Raw genomic sequence first — 18,177 nt, 5'->3', positions numbered from 1 at the left:
GGACTCTGAAGATTGAACGTGTGTGTGTGTGTGTGTGTGTGTGTGTGTGTGCGCACGCGCTGGGAGGTGAGCAGTTGCTGTATCGTGGAGTTTGGCAGCAGACTTTTCCTTCAGGAGTGGACCAAACCCCTGTGAGTTAACTGCACCTGTACTGTGTTCCTGTGAGTGGGCCTGGTTTTCCAAGGCTGGGCCAGGACTCTATGGAGACTGAACACCCGTGTGCTGTGGGGTGTGCATTTGCTGTCTTCAGGAGTGGACTCTGCCCCTGGTTGCGGACTCTGCAGTTTGGAGCGGACTCTATTTCTGACCACATACATTGTATACTGGAGTGGACTCTTCCTAGAAATGGATTCTATATTTTGAAGACTGTATAGATTTGGACTGTGTACTAGAAAGGACTCTTTTTTTTTGGTAATTAACTGTTGTGGTGTTTCTTGCACTGTCTTGTGTCCCTGGGTCTGTCAGGCCTTGTTGTGAGCTGGGAGGCTCATGCGTCGCTCTGAAAGCTGTCACCCTGAAAGCCAGAGGGTGGGTAGGCCACCCTGATGCCAGTCACCCCGAGAGCCAGATGGTGAGTAGGCTGTTCTGAGCGCCGTCGTCCCGATAAGGGATAATCGGGACGGGCTGCCCTAGAGGTGGTCAGAAGGTGCGTAGGGGCAGGCTGAGATCCGGAAGGCTTGTGGGCTACCCTACACGCTGTTGTCCCAGGGAAAGGGACGGGCTAGAGCCCTAGAGGTGGCTGGAAGGTGTACCAGGATAGCCCACTGGTCGGAGGCGCAACAGGGTGGGTGAGAGCCCAATGGTATGTAGGGGCAGACTGAGAGCCAGAAGGCGGGTAGGCCGTCCTGTCCACTGTCACCCTGGGCAGGTACCGGGGCAGGCTGTCCTAGAGGTGGTCGAAAGGTGCTGAGGGTGGACCAAGAACTGGAAGGTGGGTAGGGGTGGGCTGCCTTAGAGTGGTCGGAAGGTGGGAGGGTTGGGGGGCTTGCTGGGTCTGTATTGTCTGCACTTCTGTATGTAACAGGATTGTTTAATGTACAAATGTCGTTGTTGATGTCTCTTTATATTTTTATGTGAGACTGGGATTTGAGGTTTGTCCTCATGTCCCTGTAAACTGTTTGAACGGTGGGGTTCGGGGCCTGGCTTTGCTGCTCCTCCTTGTAAAATTGCTGTCTCTTGTATGCAGCTGTAAATGTAACTGTTTGTTGTAAACTGTTTTTGTAATTTGTTTAATAAAATTTTAAAAAATAAACAGGACTGTGCTCGGGTGTGCGGTGGGATCCCGTCCGCACTCACCCCTGCCCGGACGGAATTTCACGTTGGCCCCAGGGTCCCGTATTTCCCGCGGGAGCCTGTGCCCCCAACCTGAGCTGCCTCCGGAATTTTAATTTTGTCCCTTTTTAAGGACGTAAAAAGGCAGGTCCTGTATTGACTGCTGCTGCACACCGTCCACCTCTTCTCCCTCATCCACCGCCCGGACACGCCCTGGCATGTCCATTTGCCACCGGGCGGTGGGGATCCCCAGTGGAGGGCTCTCTACACGGGAGTCCTCCCCCTTTCTCTCGGGGATCTGGGGTGGAGGGTGCTGCATGCAGCAGTCCCCTGCAACCGCAGATTGCGGTGGTTCACGGACTCCCAGCCCAACTGCTTGTTCTGTGGCGCTGTGGAGTCCGTGGACCATGTGTATATTGGGTGTGGGCGTTTGCACTCCCTCTTTGATTTTCTCAAAAACCTTCTCCTCTGCTTTTGGTTGCACTTCAATCCCACGCTCCTGATCTTCGGGCACCCGGGGTACGGAGGAGGGAGGGCAGGTCTGAAGACCTCCTCGTGGGTCTGCTCCTGGGCCTGGCCAAACTGGCCATAAACAGGTCCAGGCAGCGGGCCGTGGAGGGGGTCGTTAGGGCCGACTGCCTGCCCCTCTTCCGCGGTTACGTTAGGGCCCGGGTGTCCTTGGAGAAGGAGCACGCGGTGTCCACCAACACCCTGGAGTTGTTCAGGGAGAGGTGGGCGCCGCAGGGAGTGGAGTGCATCATTTCCCCCTCCAACTCTATTTTGATTTAGTCCCTGCCCTCCCCTTCACTGATTGATCACACAGCATTGCCCTTTGATGTGAAGGGCACTGCTTGTCACAGGCCACTCGAGTGTTTCCTTTCTTCCTGGTGGTGGGAACCGAATAAAGATTCGTGCACCTAGAGAGAAAAAAAAGGAAAAAATAAATCGGACTGTCAGAGATCCTGATAATTCTAATACCTGACTCTGTAAAAGGCAATAGCATGGGTAAAGAAAGGCTGACTTGATGATTGGACCCTGGCCTCTGTGGAGTTATTTCAAAGAGAAAACTAGAGAGAGAGAGAGAGAGACCTTGCTCTCTCTCCATTTCACACTCTGACCTCTCTCTCTTCTCTGAATTGGTTAGAGCGTACGGTTGGTGCAAGTAAATTGGCAGCATTTCTCCCATCTTTATGAACCTCATAACCATTATCGAGGGGTCAGTCGCAGACAGACAGCTGCAATATCGAAGGGTCAGTCAGTCACACAGAGACAGGGCTGCACTGGTCTTAATGGGTAATGACTGTTCTCCGGTGCTCTCTTCCAGAGTTCCCAGTGTAGTGAGGTGATGTTTGAAGCTGTTGAGCAGCAGGATCTTGACACTGTGCAGTTGTTGCTCCGTCACTACAGTGTGCATGAGCTGGATCTGAACACTCCCAATCGGGACGGTCTAACGCCATTGGACATCGCTATCATGACCAATCAGGTGGCTATTGCTCAGAGTCTCCTGAGGGCTGGAGCCAATGAGAGTCCGCACTGTGAGTCAATCCATTTGTTCATTGTCCTTCTGCTTGGAGCTGTAATTCCTTCAATTTTTTGTTTGAGATTTTGAGAAAGGATTAGAGTCATAGAGATGTACAGCATGGAAATAGACCCTTCGGTCCAACCCGTCCATGCCGACCAGAGATCCCAACCCAATCTAGTCCCACCATATCCCTCCAAACCCTTCCTATTCATATACCCATCCAGATGCCTTTTAAATGTTGCAATTGTACCAGCCTCCACCACTTCCTCTCGCAGCTCATTCCATACACGTACCATCCTCGTGTGAAAGAGTTGCCCCTTAGTTCCTTTTTATATCGTTCCCCTTCTCACCTATGCCTACTAGTTCCACCACAGGGTAAAAGCTTTGTCTATTTACCCCATCCACGACCCTCATGAATTTATAGACCTCTATAAGGTCACCCCTCAGCCTCTGACACTCCAGGGAAAACAGCCCCAGCCTGTTCAGCCTCTCCCTGTTGCTCAAACCCTCCAACCCTGGCAACATCCTTGTAAATCTTTTCTGAACCCTTTCAAGTTTCACAACATCTTTCCAATAGGAAGGAGACCAGAATTGCAGCAATATTCCAACAGTGGCCTAACCAATGTCCTGTACAGCCGCAACATGACCTCCCAACTCCTGTACTCAATACTCTGACCAATAAAGGAAAGCATACCAAATGCCTTCTTCACTATCCTATCTACCTGAAACTCCGCTGTCAAGGAGCTATGAACCTGCACTCCAAAGGTCTCTTTGTTCAGCAAAACTCCCCAGGACCTTACCATTAAGTGTATAAGTCCTGCTAAGATTTGCTTTCCCAAAATGCAGCACCTCGCATTTATCTAAATTAAGCTCCATCTGCCACTTCTCAGCCCATTGGCCCATCTGACCAAGATCCTGTTGTAATCTGAGGTAACCCTCTTCACTGTCCACTACACCTCCAATTTTGGAGCAAATTTACTCACCATTCCTCCTATGTTCACGTCCACATTATTTATATAAGTGATGAAAAGCAGTGGACCCAGCACCGATCCTTGTGGCACTCCACTGTTCACAGGCGTCAGTCTGAAAAGCAACCCTCCACCACCACCCTCTGTCTTCTACCTTTGAGCCAGTTCTGTATCCAAATGGCTAGTTCTCCCTGTATTCTATGAGATCTAACCTTGCTAATCACTCTCCCATGGGGAACCAGTGTATTGGAAGCCAGACAGGATATTACGTAAGGCCCAGTAACCTACAGGCATGAAGACCATGTACATGTGCTACCCCCAGTTCCAAATGAACACAGAAGGTGGGAAAACCCGGCAGTTGGCTATCAATCGTTAACATTCCTGATGAAGGGCTTTTGCCCGAAGTATCGATTTCCTGCCCCTTGGATGCTGCCTGACCTGCTGTGCTTTTCCAGCACCACCCTAATCTTGACTCTAACCTCCAGCATCTGCAGTCCTCACCTTCACCTATCAATCATTAACACCCCTACCTTCCCCTCTACTTGACCCTGTTACCTCTCCCTCCCACCTCGACCAAGCCTAAACACCTAGCTAGATTGTTTGCCACCTTGAGCCCTGGCACCTGATCCTCACACTGTCTTTACATCCTTAGCCTTTCACAGGAGATGTTGATGTGCCTCTGTAATGCCCCGTCTTTATAATGATAACATCTGGTCACTGATAGCTGGGAGACAGAGGGTATGATTTGCTTTGATCTGAGGGGCCTGACAGAATGCAAGTACAGCTCAATGTTTCTGAAAGAGCCCTGATCAAATCTCCGTCAGGAATGTACAGCTCTTTCATGACGTAAAAAACGCAGAGTAACAATCTGTGAGTGATTGCCTTCGTGGAGATGATCTGTCCTCTAAGGGGAATACCCACCCAGACATTCATAACCTTTAAAGTAGCACAGTCACAATGAAAGGTCATTGTCCAGAAACATTAACCCCTTACCTCTCCACAGATGTTGCTTGACCTGCTGTGTTTTTCTAGCCTTTTCTGTACTTATTAGATAATTATTATTCCATTGCAGATCAAATGCAGCTCAATAACGTTCTCAAGATTCCATCAATAACATCTGGCTTCCTTTCTCTCACAACAGCAGTCTTGCCTGGGAAGCAGTGAATCAGTTCCTCAGAATAGCAATACAGTCCATGCAATAGCAAAGCCTTTACTTGAGGGAAAAGCTGTGGTATTGTGTGAATGCCAAACATTTGAAACACAGGACAAGTCCTGTGAACGCTACAGTGCATTTTTACAGGACCTTACTGAGGTCAGTGACCAGACCAAGCAGAGTTGTTGCACGGTTTATGTAATTAGATTAGATTACTTACAGTGTGGAAACAGGCCCTTCGGGCCATCAGGTCCACACCGACCCGCCGAAGAGCAACCCACCCAGACCCATTCCCCTACATTTACCCCATCACCTAACACTACGGGCAATTTAGCATAGCCAATTCACCTGACCTGCACATCTTCAGACTGTGGGAGGAAACCGGAGCACCCGGAGGAAACCCACGCAGACTCGGTGAGAATGTGCAAACTCCACATTCTGGAATTGAACCCGGGTCTCTGGCGCTGTGAGGCAGCAGTGCTAACCACTGTGCCACCATGCCATCCATACATCAAATAGGCTGCAGCATCCCATAATGCAGGGAGCTGGCACCTGATACATGGCAGTGTGCTAAAGACATCAAAAAACAATTCACTCGTCCCCATGTACCCATGAGCTGGTGATGGCTTTTCCCCACTATCAGATATCCATCAGATACTGTCTGTGAATTGTGCCACTTCGGATAGGAGCAGGCTATTCAGCTAATCAAGTCACATCTGGGAATCACCATCCTGGGATCTGTTTATTTATTCTGTCAGAATGCCGAACTGGATTGGTCAGTGTTAAATTTAAAATTGCCATTTCTTGGCCCAGCCACTTGAAAGATAAAAAGATTCTTCACGTTCATGCAGGATAACATCTAAACATTACTGATTGAAAATAAATTCTCAAACACAGATAAAGTTAATGAGAACCTTAGCAATAGAGTTGTAGTTTTTATTCAAGGAGGGCCGGCTGTGTTGGGATATGTGGACTTGGCTGAGGCTGACAGCACAATTCAAGAATTGGTAAAAATATTGAAAGGCCTGGATCTGGTTCCTATTGCATTGCCAATTTAATTCAATACTTTGGACAGGCCTTTAATTCCCAGCTGGGAAATGGGAATGACAGCCCTTAACATCAAATCTGCATTGACCAAATGTGGCGTCAAGGAGCCCTGGCAAAACTGGAATCAATGGGTATCGAGGGTGGGGTGGGGTGCAAACACCACTGGTTAGAGTCATACCTCATACACAGGAAGATGGTTATGGTTGTTGGAGGTCAGTCATCTCAGCTCCAGGACATCTCTGCAGGAGTTCCTCAGGATAGTGTCCGAGGCCCAACCATCTTCAGCTGCTTCATCAATGACCTTTCCTCTGTCATAAGGTCAGAAGTGGGGATGTTCACTGATGATTGATCAATGTTCAGTCCCATTCACAACTCCTCAGATACTGAAGCAGTCCATGTTCAAACGTGACAAGATCTGGACAATATCCAGGCTTGGGCTGATGACTGGCAAGTAACATTCAGGCTAAAAAATGCTAAGCAATGACCATCTCCAAGATCATCCCTTGACATTCAGTGGCATCACTGAATCCCCCATGTTGACATCCTGGGGGTTACCATTGACCAGAAACTCAACTGGCCTTGCCACATAAACACAGCGGCTACAAGACCAGGTCAGAGGCTGGGAATACTGTGGTGGGTAACCCACCTCCTGATTCCCCAAAGCCTATCCACAATCTACAAGGTACAAGTCAGGAATGTGACGGAATACTCGCCTGGATGGAGGCAGCTCCGACAACATTCAGGAAGTTTGACACCATCCAGGATAAAGCAACCCACTTGATTGGCACCACAACCACAAACATCCCCTCCCTCCCACCCCCACCGACGCTCAGTAGCAGCAGTGTGTACCATCCCCTCCCTCCCCCACCCACCGACGCTCAGTAACAGCAGTGTGTACCATCCCCTCCGTCCCCCCACCGACACTCAGTAACAGCAGTGTGTACCATCCCCTCCCTCCCCCACCCACACTCAGTAACAGCAGTGTGTACCATCCCCTCCCTCCCCCCACCGACACTCAGTAACAGCAGTGTGTACCATCCCCTCCCTCCCCCACCCCCACCCCCTCAGTAACAGCAGTGTGTACCATCTACAAGATGCACTGTGGAAACTCACCAAAGATCCTCGGACAGCACCTTCCAAACCCATGACCACTTCCATCTAGAAGGACAAGGGCAGCAGACACGTGGGAACAGCAGCCTCTGCCAGTTCCCCTTGAAGCTGTTGGAAATATGTCAACATTTCTTCACTGTTGTTGGGTCAAAATCCTGGAATTCCCTCCCTAAGGGCATTATGGGTCAACTTACAGCAGGTGGACTGCAGCTGTTCAAGAAGGCAGCTCCCCCCACCTTCTCAAGGGGCAACTAGGGACGAGGTAATAAATACTGGGCCCAGCTGGTGAGAACCATGTCCCATATGCAAAAGAAACACTCCCCAAGTGAGAATTGATTTCTGTTCAATCTAACGCGATGTGTTTGCTTTGTTGCCAGTTATTAATGTGGATAGCAGAGACAGGCACCTAACACACCTCATCCAGCAGGCAGAGGAACTTCTGAATGACCTGTCCTCTGAGAAGCTGAACAATTCACTCAGCCACAACAACGCAGAGAAACAGAAACAACGTCGAGCCTGCGAGTCACGATACAAACTGTACAAACAAATGAAAGCACAGGTTACAACAGCAAGTAAGAGTCAGCTCAACAGAAAGATCAGATTCTCTGTTCAAATCCAGAGCGATAATGGATCCCCAAGCGGGAGTTACAGACTGGAATCTAATCAAGGGGTTCGGGGTGGGGGTTATGTACAGAATAACAGATACCCCGGGAGGGAGGTACAGACTGGAATCTAATCGAGGGGTTCAGGGTGGGGGTTATGTACAGAATAACAGATACCCGGGAGGGAGTTACAGACTGGAATCTAATCGAGGGGTTGGGGTGGGGGTTATGTACAGAATAACAGATACCCGGGAGGGAGTTACAGACTGGAATCTAATCGAGGGGTTCAGGGTGGGGGTTATGTACAGAATAACAGATACCCCGGGAGGGAGGTACAGACTGGAATCTAATCGAGGGGTTCAGGGTGGGGGTTATGTACAGAATAACAGATACCCCGGGAGGGAGGTACAGACTGGAATCTAATCGAGGGGTTGGGGTGGGGGTTATGTACAGAATAACAGATACCCCGGGAGGGAGGTACAGAGTGAACTCTGGGCTCTCTGTCAGTCTGGGAGAGTATTAGCTTGTTGTTGTGTTTTGCAGTGGTCCCTGGCCCTCCGAATAATGTCTGTCTCACTGTGACGAGCAGTACCTCACTGACTGTGACATTTGAGGAGCCACTGAGTGTGAACCCCGCTTTGATCACCAGATACAAAGGTATTTCTCTCTTCCCATCACTCTGTGTCCAAGAAGTATCGTGTGGTAGCCCTCAGTGCCCCTTCAGCTGGCACGTGTTTCAGTGTGTGTGAATTAGATGGTGAGACACTCATCATCTGCCTTGTGTTCTGTTCTCCTGGTCTGGTTTAGTGTTAGGTCAGGAACAATATTGTTGTGGAATCCTTCAAAATCAAATAGTAATCTCTCAGACATGCCTGAGACACGGTTTCTGAAACATTTGAGGAGATGTTGCCCAGGTGTTTGTGCCTGAGGAGTAGAATGTAGGAGGGCTGCATTGTGGCAAGAACACATGCACCTTGTGATGCTGGAGAATCTGATCACAGCAAGTGGACCAGGTGGTGGCTGTCACCTCCATTATTAACCAATGGCTGTGCAGACTGACCCACCAGGCACCCAATGGCTGTGCTGACTGACCCACCAGGCACCCAATGGTTGTGCTGACTGACCCACCAGGCACCCAATGGTTGTGCAGACTGACCCACCAGGCACCCAATGGCTGTGCTGACTGACCCACCAGGCACCCAATGGCTGTGCTGACTGACCCACCAGGCACCCAATGGCTGTGCTGACTGACCCACCAGGCACCCAATGGCTGTGCTGACTGACCCACCAGGCACCCAATGGCTGTGCTGACTGACCCACCAGGCACCCAATGGCCAGAGGCTGACTTTAGATCTTCCACAATGGGATGATGATGATGTCACAGGGACTCTGAGGTAACTGGGGCTGGATGGATTTGAAATTACATTTGAAGATTGAGCTAGAATCTGACAGCGAGTCTCTGTCACATCACCTTGGCAAGATATTCCCACTGACAGGGAGTGAGCTGAGGGTGTCACGGAGTGACGGAGAGTTGATGCTGACTTTAGCCATTGCTGGGGCTCATAGTGTTATCAAAGCAGATAGCAGCACGTACACGTGGATCACTTTCTGCTCTTCCCCCCATCTCTCATTGCAGCTAGTTCCTCTCAATATTTCTCCAATTCCTTTTGTGAAAGTACCCATTGAAGCTCCTTCTGTCTCCCTGTCAGTCGTGTGTTCCTAACCATGACAACCCCCTGCTTCGAGGAGAAAGTGAGGACTGCAGATGCTGGAGATCAGAGCTGAAAATGTGTTGCTGGAAAAGCGCAGCAGGTCAGGCAGCATCCGAGGAGCAGGAGAATCGACGTTTCGAGCATAAGCCCTTCTTCAGGAATGAGAAGGGTGTGCCAAGCAGGCTAAGATAAAAGGTAGGGAGGAGGGACTAGGGGGAGGGGTGATGGAGATGTGATAGGTGGAAGGAGGTCAAGGTGAGGGTGATAGGCTGGAGTGGGGGTGGGGGCGGAGAGGTCAGGAAGAAGATTGCAGGTTAGGAGGGCGGTGCTGAGTTCGAGGGTGAGGACTGAAACAAGGTGGGGGGAGGGGAAATGAGGAAACTGGAGAAATCTGAGTTCATCCCTTGTGGTTGGAGGGTTCCCAGGCGGAAGATGAGGCTCTCTTCCTCCAACCGTCGTGTTGCTATGGTCAAAGGCAAAGACTCAAAGCCCTCCGCTTCTTCCTTTCCCGCCGCACCAACCAGTACCCTTCCACTGACACCCTCCTTCGACTGACTGAACTGGTCCTCACCCTGAACAACTTCTCTTTCCAATCCTCCCACTTCCTCCAAACCAAAGGAGTTGCCATGGGCACCCGCATGGGCCCAGCTATGCCTGCCTCTTCGTAGGATATGTGGAACAGTCCATCTTCCGCAACTACACTGGCACCACCCCCCACTTTTTCCTCCACTACATCGATGACTGTATCGGCGCTGCCTCGTGCTCCCACGAGGAGGTTGAACAGTTCATCAACTTTACCAACACCTTCCATCCTGACCTCAAATTTACCTGGACCGTCTCAGACTCCTCCCTCCCCTTCCTAGACCTCTCCATTTCTATCTCGGGCGACGGAATCAACACGGACATTTACTGTAAACCGACTGACTCCCACAGCTACCTAGACTACACCTCCTCCCACCCTGCCCCCTGTAAAAACGCCATCCCATATTCCCAATTCCTTCATCTCCACCGCATCTGCTCCCAGGAGGACCAGTTCCAATACCGAACAACCCAATGGCCTGTTCTTCAAAGACTGCAATTTCCCCCAAGACGTGATCGACGATGCTCTCCAACGCATCTCCTCCACTTCCCGCTCCTCCGCCCTTGAGCCCTGCCCCTCTAATCGCCACCAGGACAGAACCCCACTGGCCCTCACTTACCGTCCCACCAACTGCCATATACATCATATCATCCGTCATCATTTCCGCCACCTCCAAACGGACCCCACCATGAGGGATATATTTCCCTCCCCTCCCCTATCAGCGTTCCAAAAAGACCACTCCCTCTCGGATCCACACCCCCCACCAACCCAACCTCCACTCCCGGCACCTTCCCCTGCAACTGCAAGAAATGCAAAGCTTGTGCCCACACCTCCTCCCTTACTTCCCTCCAAGGCACCAAGGGATCCTTCCATATCCGCCACAAATTCACCTGCACCTCCACACACATCATTTACTGCATCCGCTGCACAAGATGTCGCCTCCTCTATATTGGGGAGACAGGCCGCCTACTTGTGGAACATTTCAGAGAACACCTCTGGGACACCCGGACCAACCAACCCAACCACCCCGTGGCTCAACAATTCAACGCCCCCTCCCACTCCACCAAGGACATGCAGGTCCTTGGACTCCTCCATCGCCAGACCATAGCAACACGATGGCTGGAGGAAGAGCGCCTCATCTTCCGCCTCGGAACCCTCCAACCACAAGGGATGAACTCAGATTTCTCCAGTTTCCTCATTTCCCCTCCCCCCACCTTGTCTCAGTCCCAACCCTCGAACTCAGCACCGCCCTCCTAACCTGCAATCTTCTTCCTGACCTCTCCGCCCCCACCCCACTCCGGCCTATCACCCTCACCTTGACCTCCTTCCACCTATCGCATTTCCAACGTCCCTCCCCCAAGTCCCTCCTCCCTACCTTTTATCTTAGCCTGCTTGGCACACTCTCCTCATTCCTGAAGAAGGGCTTATGCCCGAAACGTCGATTCTCCTGCTCCTTGGATGCTGCCTGACCTGCTGCGCTTTTCCAGCAACACGTTTTCAACCCCCTGTTTCAAGAAAGCATCTCCTGTGGTTCTTCAGTCTGTCCCTGCAAACCCCCTCCCTCTGGTTACCCCCACTCCCACCTGCTTCCCTCAACCTGCCCCAGTGAGAATCCCTGTGATAGTGGCCCAGGATCATTCCTACCAGAGTGACTGTCACTCCCCTAACCCCTGGTTTCACTGCTAAAAAAAGGCCAGGCTCACATCTGTCTTTCCAATGACCATTCCTCGTGTCACAGCAGCAGATACTCTCTGTTTTTCTGTACAAGATACTCAGCTTTCTGTTTCTCAACCCCAGGGAACATTGCTCCGTTCCCTGCACAGCTCATTGTTTTTATCAATGTACACTTCTTCCATTTCACCCTCACCCTGTGACTCCTTGTCTACCAAGTTCCTTTTTGCTAAAGTCCATTCCCATCCCCCTTATTGCTTCCCACATTTTCCAAATCTTTAATCCTCTGTATTGTTTGAAATGATGCGTCCTGTTTATCCAAATCCCAGTTAGTAATTTACATCAAAGGAACCAAGCAGCTGATGCATGAGGGAGGTGAGACAGTGATGGGCCGAGGGCAGTGATGGGCCGAGGGCAGTGATGGGCCAAGGGCAGTGATGGGCCGAGGACAGTGATAGGCCGAGGGCACAGTGGCCAATATCATCATCAAAATGTGAGGGCCAAAGGGTCTGTACTGGGCTGTAATGTTCAAACTTGTTGTTAACCATGTCTCTGAAGGAACTTAATTCCTCTTTGTGCTGTTGCCCTAGTGGAGTGGAACTGTTTGCTGGATTCCTCGGTGGAATGTGGGGAGCTCCTGCTGGAAGATCTCAGCACTCTAAGATGTACGATTACAGGACTCGTGACGGTAAATACACCTCAGCGATACCACCTCACATCACAGTATGGAAGCTCAGTATGGGCAGGAACTGAGGAAGAGGATGAACTGACTGGGTTGGATCAGTGAGAGGGTGCAGGGACTGTCATGTTTTAATCATGTCCTTTTGATCTTATCCCAGGGTCAAGGTTATTATGTCCGAGTCTCAGCTGCCAATATGAAGGGCTGGGGCTCCCCACAAACTGCCAGTCCAGCATTCGCTGTTCCATCCAGTAAGTCAAACTGTGAACTCACAATGAGCACACTTATTTGGGGTTTCTGCAGAAATATAGTCCCTTACACATTTAAAATATCATTCCTTTATACTCTGAGAAATGCTCCAGAGTTTGGTGTCCACAATGAATGATAATTGGTTAGTGCCTGTCCAGCCAATGTTAACTGAGGCCGTAGTCTTTGTAACGTGCGGATTGCATGAACTGAGATGTGATTTTGTCGTTTGATGATTCATTCTCAATGTTTTATTGTTCACTGCTCAGGTAAGACAGCACAAACTTCCCAAAACTAAACTTTGCTGCAATGGTACTTGGCCTATGAACAGCAGAATAAATGAATACAAACCATCCTGTTGGGTGTGTGTGGGGGTGTGGGTGTGGGGGGGGAGCGGGGGTGGGGGCGGGGCTTGTGTGACATGCTGCAGAACCCCCTTCATTCTGCTGCTGTTTGTGTTTGAGATTGGAAGGAGCTTGAAGAAAGGGAGCCCAGGTTCAGAGACCAAACCGAACAACTGGAACACCTGCTCAAACGTGTGCGAGCAGAACACGAGAATTATAACGACAAAGGTTAGTGTGAGAATATCAGTGAGCTGTGAGTGTGTGAGAGTGTTGGTGTGTGGTGAGTCTGAGCAGTGAATGTGAGTGTGAAAATATCAGTGCCCAGTGAATGTGAGTGTGGCAATGCCGTGTGTGTGTGTTAGTGCCCAGTGAGTGTGAGAGTGTCAGTGCCCAGATAAACACACGCACAGGAATACTCTCTGAGTCATACACCGCGCGCGCACACACACACACACACACACACACACACACACACACACACACACACACACACACACACACACACACACACACACACACACACACACACACACACACACACACACACGTTGCCTAATGGTGTTATCAGTGGATTATTAATCCAGAAACGCAGCAAATGTTGTGGGGAAAGTGAGGACTGCAGATGCTGGAGATCAGAGTCGAGAGTGTGGTGCTGGAAAAGCTCAGCAGGTCAGGCAGCATCCGAGGAGCAGGAGAATCGACGTTTCAGGCAAAAGCCCTTCATCAGGAATGAGGCTGTGAGCCGAGTGAGTGGAGAGATAAATGGGAGGGGGTGGGGCTGGGGGCAAGGTAACTGAGAGTGCAATAGGGAGACAGAGGTGGGGGTAAAAGTGATAGGTCAAAGGGAAGGGTGGTGCAGATAGGTGGGATGGAAGATGGACAGTTAGGACAGATCATGAGGGAGGTGCTGAGTTGGAAAGTTGAAACTGGGATAAGATGGGGGGAGGGGAAATGAGGAAATTAGTGAAATCCACATTAATTCCGTGCGGTGGCAAGGCAGAAAATGAGGCGTTCTTCCTCCAGGCATCAGGTGGTGAGGGTTTGGTAATGGTGGAGGTCCAGGACCTGCATGTCCTTGCTGCAGTGGGAAGACATGCAAGTCATGGGCCTCCTCCATGACCACAACCTCACCGAGTGACAGCCACAATCCTTGAGTGAATTAAAAATAAACAAATGCACATCCAAATTTCCTTGAACTAATTGCCTGAGAAACACAATTTTCCTTTTTGTGGTAAATGAGGAGGAGCTTATTACCGGAGAGAGCAGTTAGCTGAGATGGATCTCACCAGGGCTGTCAATCCCACACATTTACAAAAACATCTTCTGTTTCTTTTCCAGAAGATGTAAAGCGGCAACATTCCTGCCGGAAGCCATCGGTATCACGGAGTCTGAAACATCTCTTTCATTCCTCCAGCAAGTTTGTGAAAACCTTAAAAAGGTTCCTGTCCAAACCTCATCAGGGAAAATCACCAGGAATAGGGAAGTGCAAAGAAAATCCCATTCCAAACTCAAAGAACCAGGAATGGAACAGACCCAGCCCCATTCCCAGACACACCCCACCGTCCCAAACCCATTCCCCAGACACACACCCACCGTCCCAAACCCATTCCCCAGACACACACCCACCGTCCCAAACCCATTCCCCAGAAACACCCCCACCGTCCCAAACCCATTCCCCTGACCCCCTCCCCCCACCGTCCCAAACCCCATTCCCCAGACACACACCCCACCATCCCAAACCCATTCCCCAGAAACACCCCCACCGTCCCAAACCCCATTCCCCTGACTCCCTCCCCCCACCGTCCCAAACCCATTCCCCAGAAACACCCCCACCGTCCCAAACCCATTCCCCTGACCCCCTCCCCCCACCGTCCCAAACCCCATTCCCCAGACACACCCCCACCGTCCCAAACCCATTCCCCTGACCCCCTCCCCCCACCGTCCCAAACCCCATTCCCCAGACACACCCCCACCGTCCCAGACACACCCCCACCGTCCCAAACCCCATTCCCCAGACACACCCCCACCGTCCCAGACACACCCCCACCGTCCCAAACCCCATTCCCCAGACACACCCCACCGTCCCAAACCCCATTCCCCTGACCCCTTCCCCCCCCCACCGTCCCAAACCGATTCCCCTGATCCCCACACCGTCCCAAACCCATTCCCCATTTCCCTGCCCCCAACACTACCAACCCCTTTCCCTGACTCCCACCACCCTAACCCCTTCCCCAAGCCCTACCCTGATACCCTCTCGATAACCACTATCTTCCCAAGTCCAACAAAAAGCTCTTCCCAATTCCCTCACCCTCACCTTCACCGACCCCATCCCCATCCCCTTCATGGGCCCAGTTCCCAGGGTGGGAAGAGGAGGTGGGCGGAGGGGAGCTGGTGTGAGTCTTGGGCTCAGACAGCACGGGACAGGACGGGAAGGGGGTTGTAAAGATTGAGGACTCTCTGACTGCTGTCTCTCTCCTGTCTTTCCAAGAGGAATGTACATCACTGTTATCTTCCACTACAAGGACAACGTCCTGCTCACAAACGAAGACCAGATCCCAATGATGGAAATAGACGATTCCTGTTCTGGATCCTTGATGCAGGACTTTCTCTGGTTTACAAAGGTCTGTCCAAATGTCCTCATCTTCACCTGACAGCACATCGTTCACAGCAACTCTGTCAGGTCACTGATCCAACCAACAATCTCGACTAAACCTTTCAGAGAGTTTATTGAGGGAGTGCCGCACAGTCAGAGGGTCAGTACTGAGGGAGTGCCGCACTGCTGGAGGGTCAGTGCTGAGGGAGTGCCGCACAGTCAGAGGGTCAGTACTGAGGGAGTGCCGCACTGCCGGAGGGTCAGTACTGAGGGAGTGCCGCACTGCTGGAGGGTCAGTGCTGAGGGAGTGCTGTAATGTCAGAGGGTCAGTGCTGAGGGAGTACTGTACTGTCGGAGGGTCAGTGCTGAGGGAGTACTGTACTGTCGGAGGGTCAGTGCTGAGGGAATGCCGCACTGTCAGAAGGTCAGTACTGAGGGAGTGCAGCACTGTGGGAGGGTCTGTGCTGAGGGAATGCCGCACTGTGGGAGGGTCAGTGCTGAGGGAGTGCTGTAATGTCAGAGGGTCAGTGCTGAGGGAGCGCCCCACCTTGGGAGGGTAAGTGCTGAGGGAGTCCACACTGTCGGAGGGTCAGTGCTGAGGGAGTGCTGTAATGTCAGAGGGTCAGTGCTGAGGGAGTACTGTACTGTCGGAGGGTCAGTGCTGAGGGAGTACTGTACTGTCGGAGGGTCAGTGCTGAGGGAATGCCGCACTGTCAGAAGGTCAGTACCGAGGGAGTGCAGCACTGTGGGAGGGTCTGTGCTGAGGGAATGCCGCACTGTGGGAGGGTCAGTGCTGAGGGAGTGCTGTAATGTCAGAGGGTCAGTGCTGAGGGAGCGCCCCACCTTGGGAGGGTAAGTGCTGAGGGAGTCCACACTGTCGGAGGGTCAGTGCTGAGGGAGTGCCACATTATCCTCAGCTACAGGCCTGATCACCTCCTTGAAAAATTCTATTCAATTTGTTAAACATCACAAAGCCATGTGACTATCCTGATCAAACCATGCCTCTGAAAGTGGAACGGTCTGTAACTCCCTGGGTTATCTCTACCACCCTTCTTGAAAAGTGAAACCAAATTAGCTGTCATTCAGACCTCTGGCACCTGCCCTATAGCCAGAGAGGAATTAGAAATTTGGGTCAGAGCCTCCAAATTTCCTCCCTTGTCTCTCACAGCAGCCTGAGATACAACACACCTGGACCTGGGATTTGTTCCAAGCAAGAACAGATGTGAAGTAGTCATTTAAAACTCTCCCATTGTTCTCTGGTTTTCCCCCTTGATCCCTAACAGGCTGTACTCTGCCCCGGGGTATTCTCTTTCACTTGATATACTTGTAGAATATTTTGGGACTCTTCCAAATCTGTCTGCCATCATTAGTACCCTCTTTGCTCTCCTGATTGCCTTCTTGAGCTCACTCCTGGTTACCTTGTAACCCTCTCGAGCTCCTGTCTCCACAACCTTAAGTAAGCTTCCTCCTTCCTCTTGACTAGATGTTCCACATCCCTTGTTACCCAAGGTTCTTCACCCTACCATCCCTTCCTTGTCTCCAGGGGGACAAACCTGTCCAGCACTATCAGCAAGTGCTTTTTAAACAACCTCCACATTTCTGTCGTGCATTTCCCTGTGAACATCTGTTCCCAATTTAGGTGCTCCCCACCACCCAACCCAGCTTCTGCCTAATAGCATCGTAATTCCCCCTCCCCCAATTCAATACTTTCCCGTACTGTCTGCTCCTCTCCCTCTCCATTACTGTAGTGAAGGTACGGGAGTTGTGATCACTATCACTGAAATGCTCTCCCACCGAGAGATCTGACACCCCACATGGTTCTTTGCCAAGCACCAAATCCAATATGGCCTCCCTCTAGTCAGCTTATCTACATATTGAGTCAGGAATCCTTCCTGGGCACACCTAATAAAAACTGTTCCACCCAAACTATTTGAACTATGTAGGTTCCAATCAATATCAGGGAAGTTAAAGTCATCCATGACAACAACCCTGCTACCTCTGAACCTTTCCAAAATCTGTCTCCCAATATGCCCATCCATGTCTCTGTTGCTATTAGGGGGCCTGTGGAAAACTCCCAATAAAGTGACTGCTCCTTTCTAGTTTCAGATTTCTACACATACCAACTCTGTACCAAACCCTCCTCTACGACCTCCCTTTCTGCAGCTGTGACACTATCCAAGATTAGCAATGCCACTCCCTCATCTCCTTTCCTCTTCCCCCTCCCCCCCTCCCCCCTCCCCAACTCCTTTTGAACATCTAAATCCTGGACCTTCCAACAGCTGTTCCTGCCCCTGTGATATCCAAGCCTCTGTAATGGTCACAACATAGATCAGTACTAGGACCCACTGTAGCGCCTCGACATATGAACGACCCCATTCACGAACAAATCAGTTTACGACCAGGATTGTATGTAAAATTTTGCTTCAATGTACGTACGAAGTTCAAGGTACGAACGCAAAAAGCCCGTGTGCGACCACATGGTTTCATTGTTCTGCTTTGCTACGTGCTTGTTGAACGCAAAAGCTCTCTGGCCCCCGCGTGATCTCATTCAGTCCATCTTTGGCGCATGCGCTGTGAGCAGTCATCCAAGTATTCTTACACTATCCCAACAATGGGAAAAATTGATTCAGTTCGTGAACTTTTTGGTTCGTGAACCGGGTCCTGGAATGGACTAAGTT

General features: G+C 50.9%; 1 protein-coding gene across 1 annotated transcript in view; it reads left to right on the top strand.

The window, feature by feature from the left end:
* Window positions 1-18,177, top strand: part of ankfn1 (ankyrin repeat and fibronectin type III domain containing 1) — a 58,546-nt gene that overhangs the window by 11,100 nt on the left and 29,269 nt on the right. The window contains exons 2-9 of the mRNA XM_060844779.1: window positions 2,597-2,807; window positions 7,450-7,644; window positions 8,218-8,331; window positions 12,228-12,325; window positions 12,477-12,567; window positions 13,027-13,134; window positions 14,245-14,344; window positions 15,395-15,527. Coding sequence (XP_060700762.1) covers window positions 2,597-2,807; window positions 7,450-7,644; window positions 8,218-8,331; window positions 12,228-12,325; window positions 12,477-12,567; window positions 13,027-13,134; window positions 14,245-14,344; window positions 15,395-15,527 — 1,050 coding nt within the window. The remainder of the gene's footprint in view (window positions 1-2,596; window positions 2,808-7,449; window positions 7,645-8,217; window positions 8,332-12,227; window positions 12,326-12,476; window positions 12,568-13,026; window positions 13,135-14,244; window positions 14,345-15,394; window positions 15,528-18,177) is intronic.

This window comes from Hemiscyllium ocellatum, chromosome 25 (assembly GCF_020745735.1).
Source record: "Hemiscyllium ocellatum isolate sHemOce1 chromosome 25, sHemOce1.pat.X.cur, whole genome shotgun sequence".
NCBI classification, from domain to species: Eukaryota; Metazoa; Chordata; class Chondrichthyes; order Orectolobiformes; family Hemiscylliidae; genus Hemiscyllium; species Hemiscyllium ocellatum.
The sequence above is the reverse complement of the archived record's forward strand: the minus strand, read 5'-3'. Positions and strand labels throughout refer to the sequence as shown.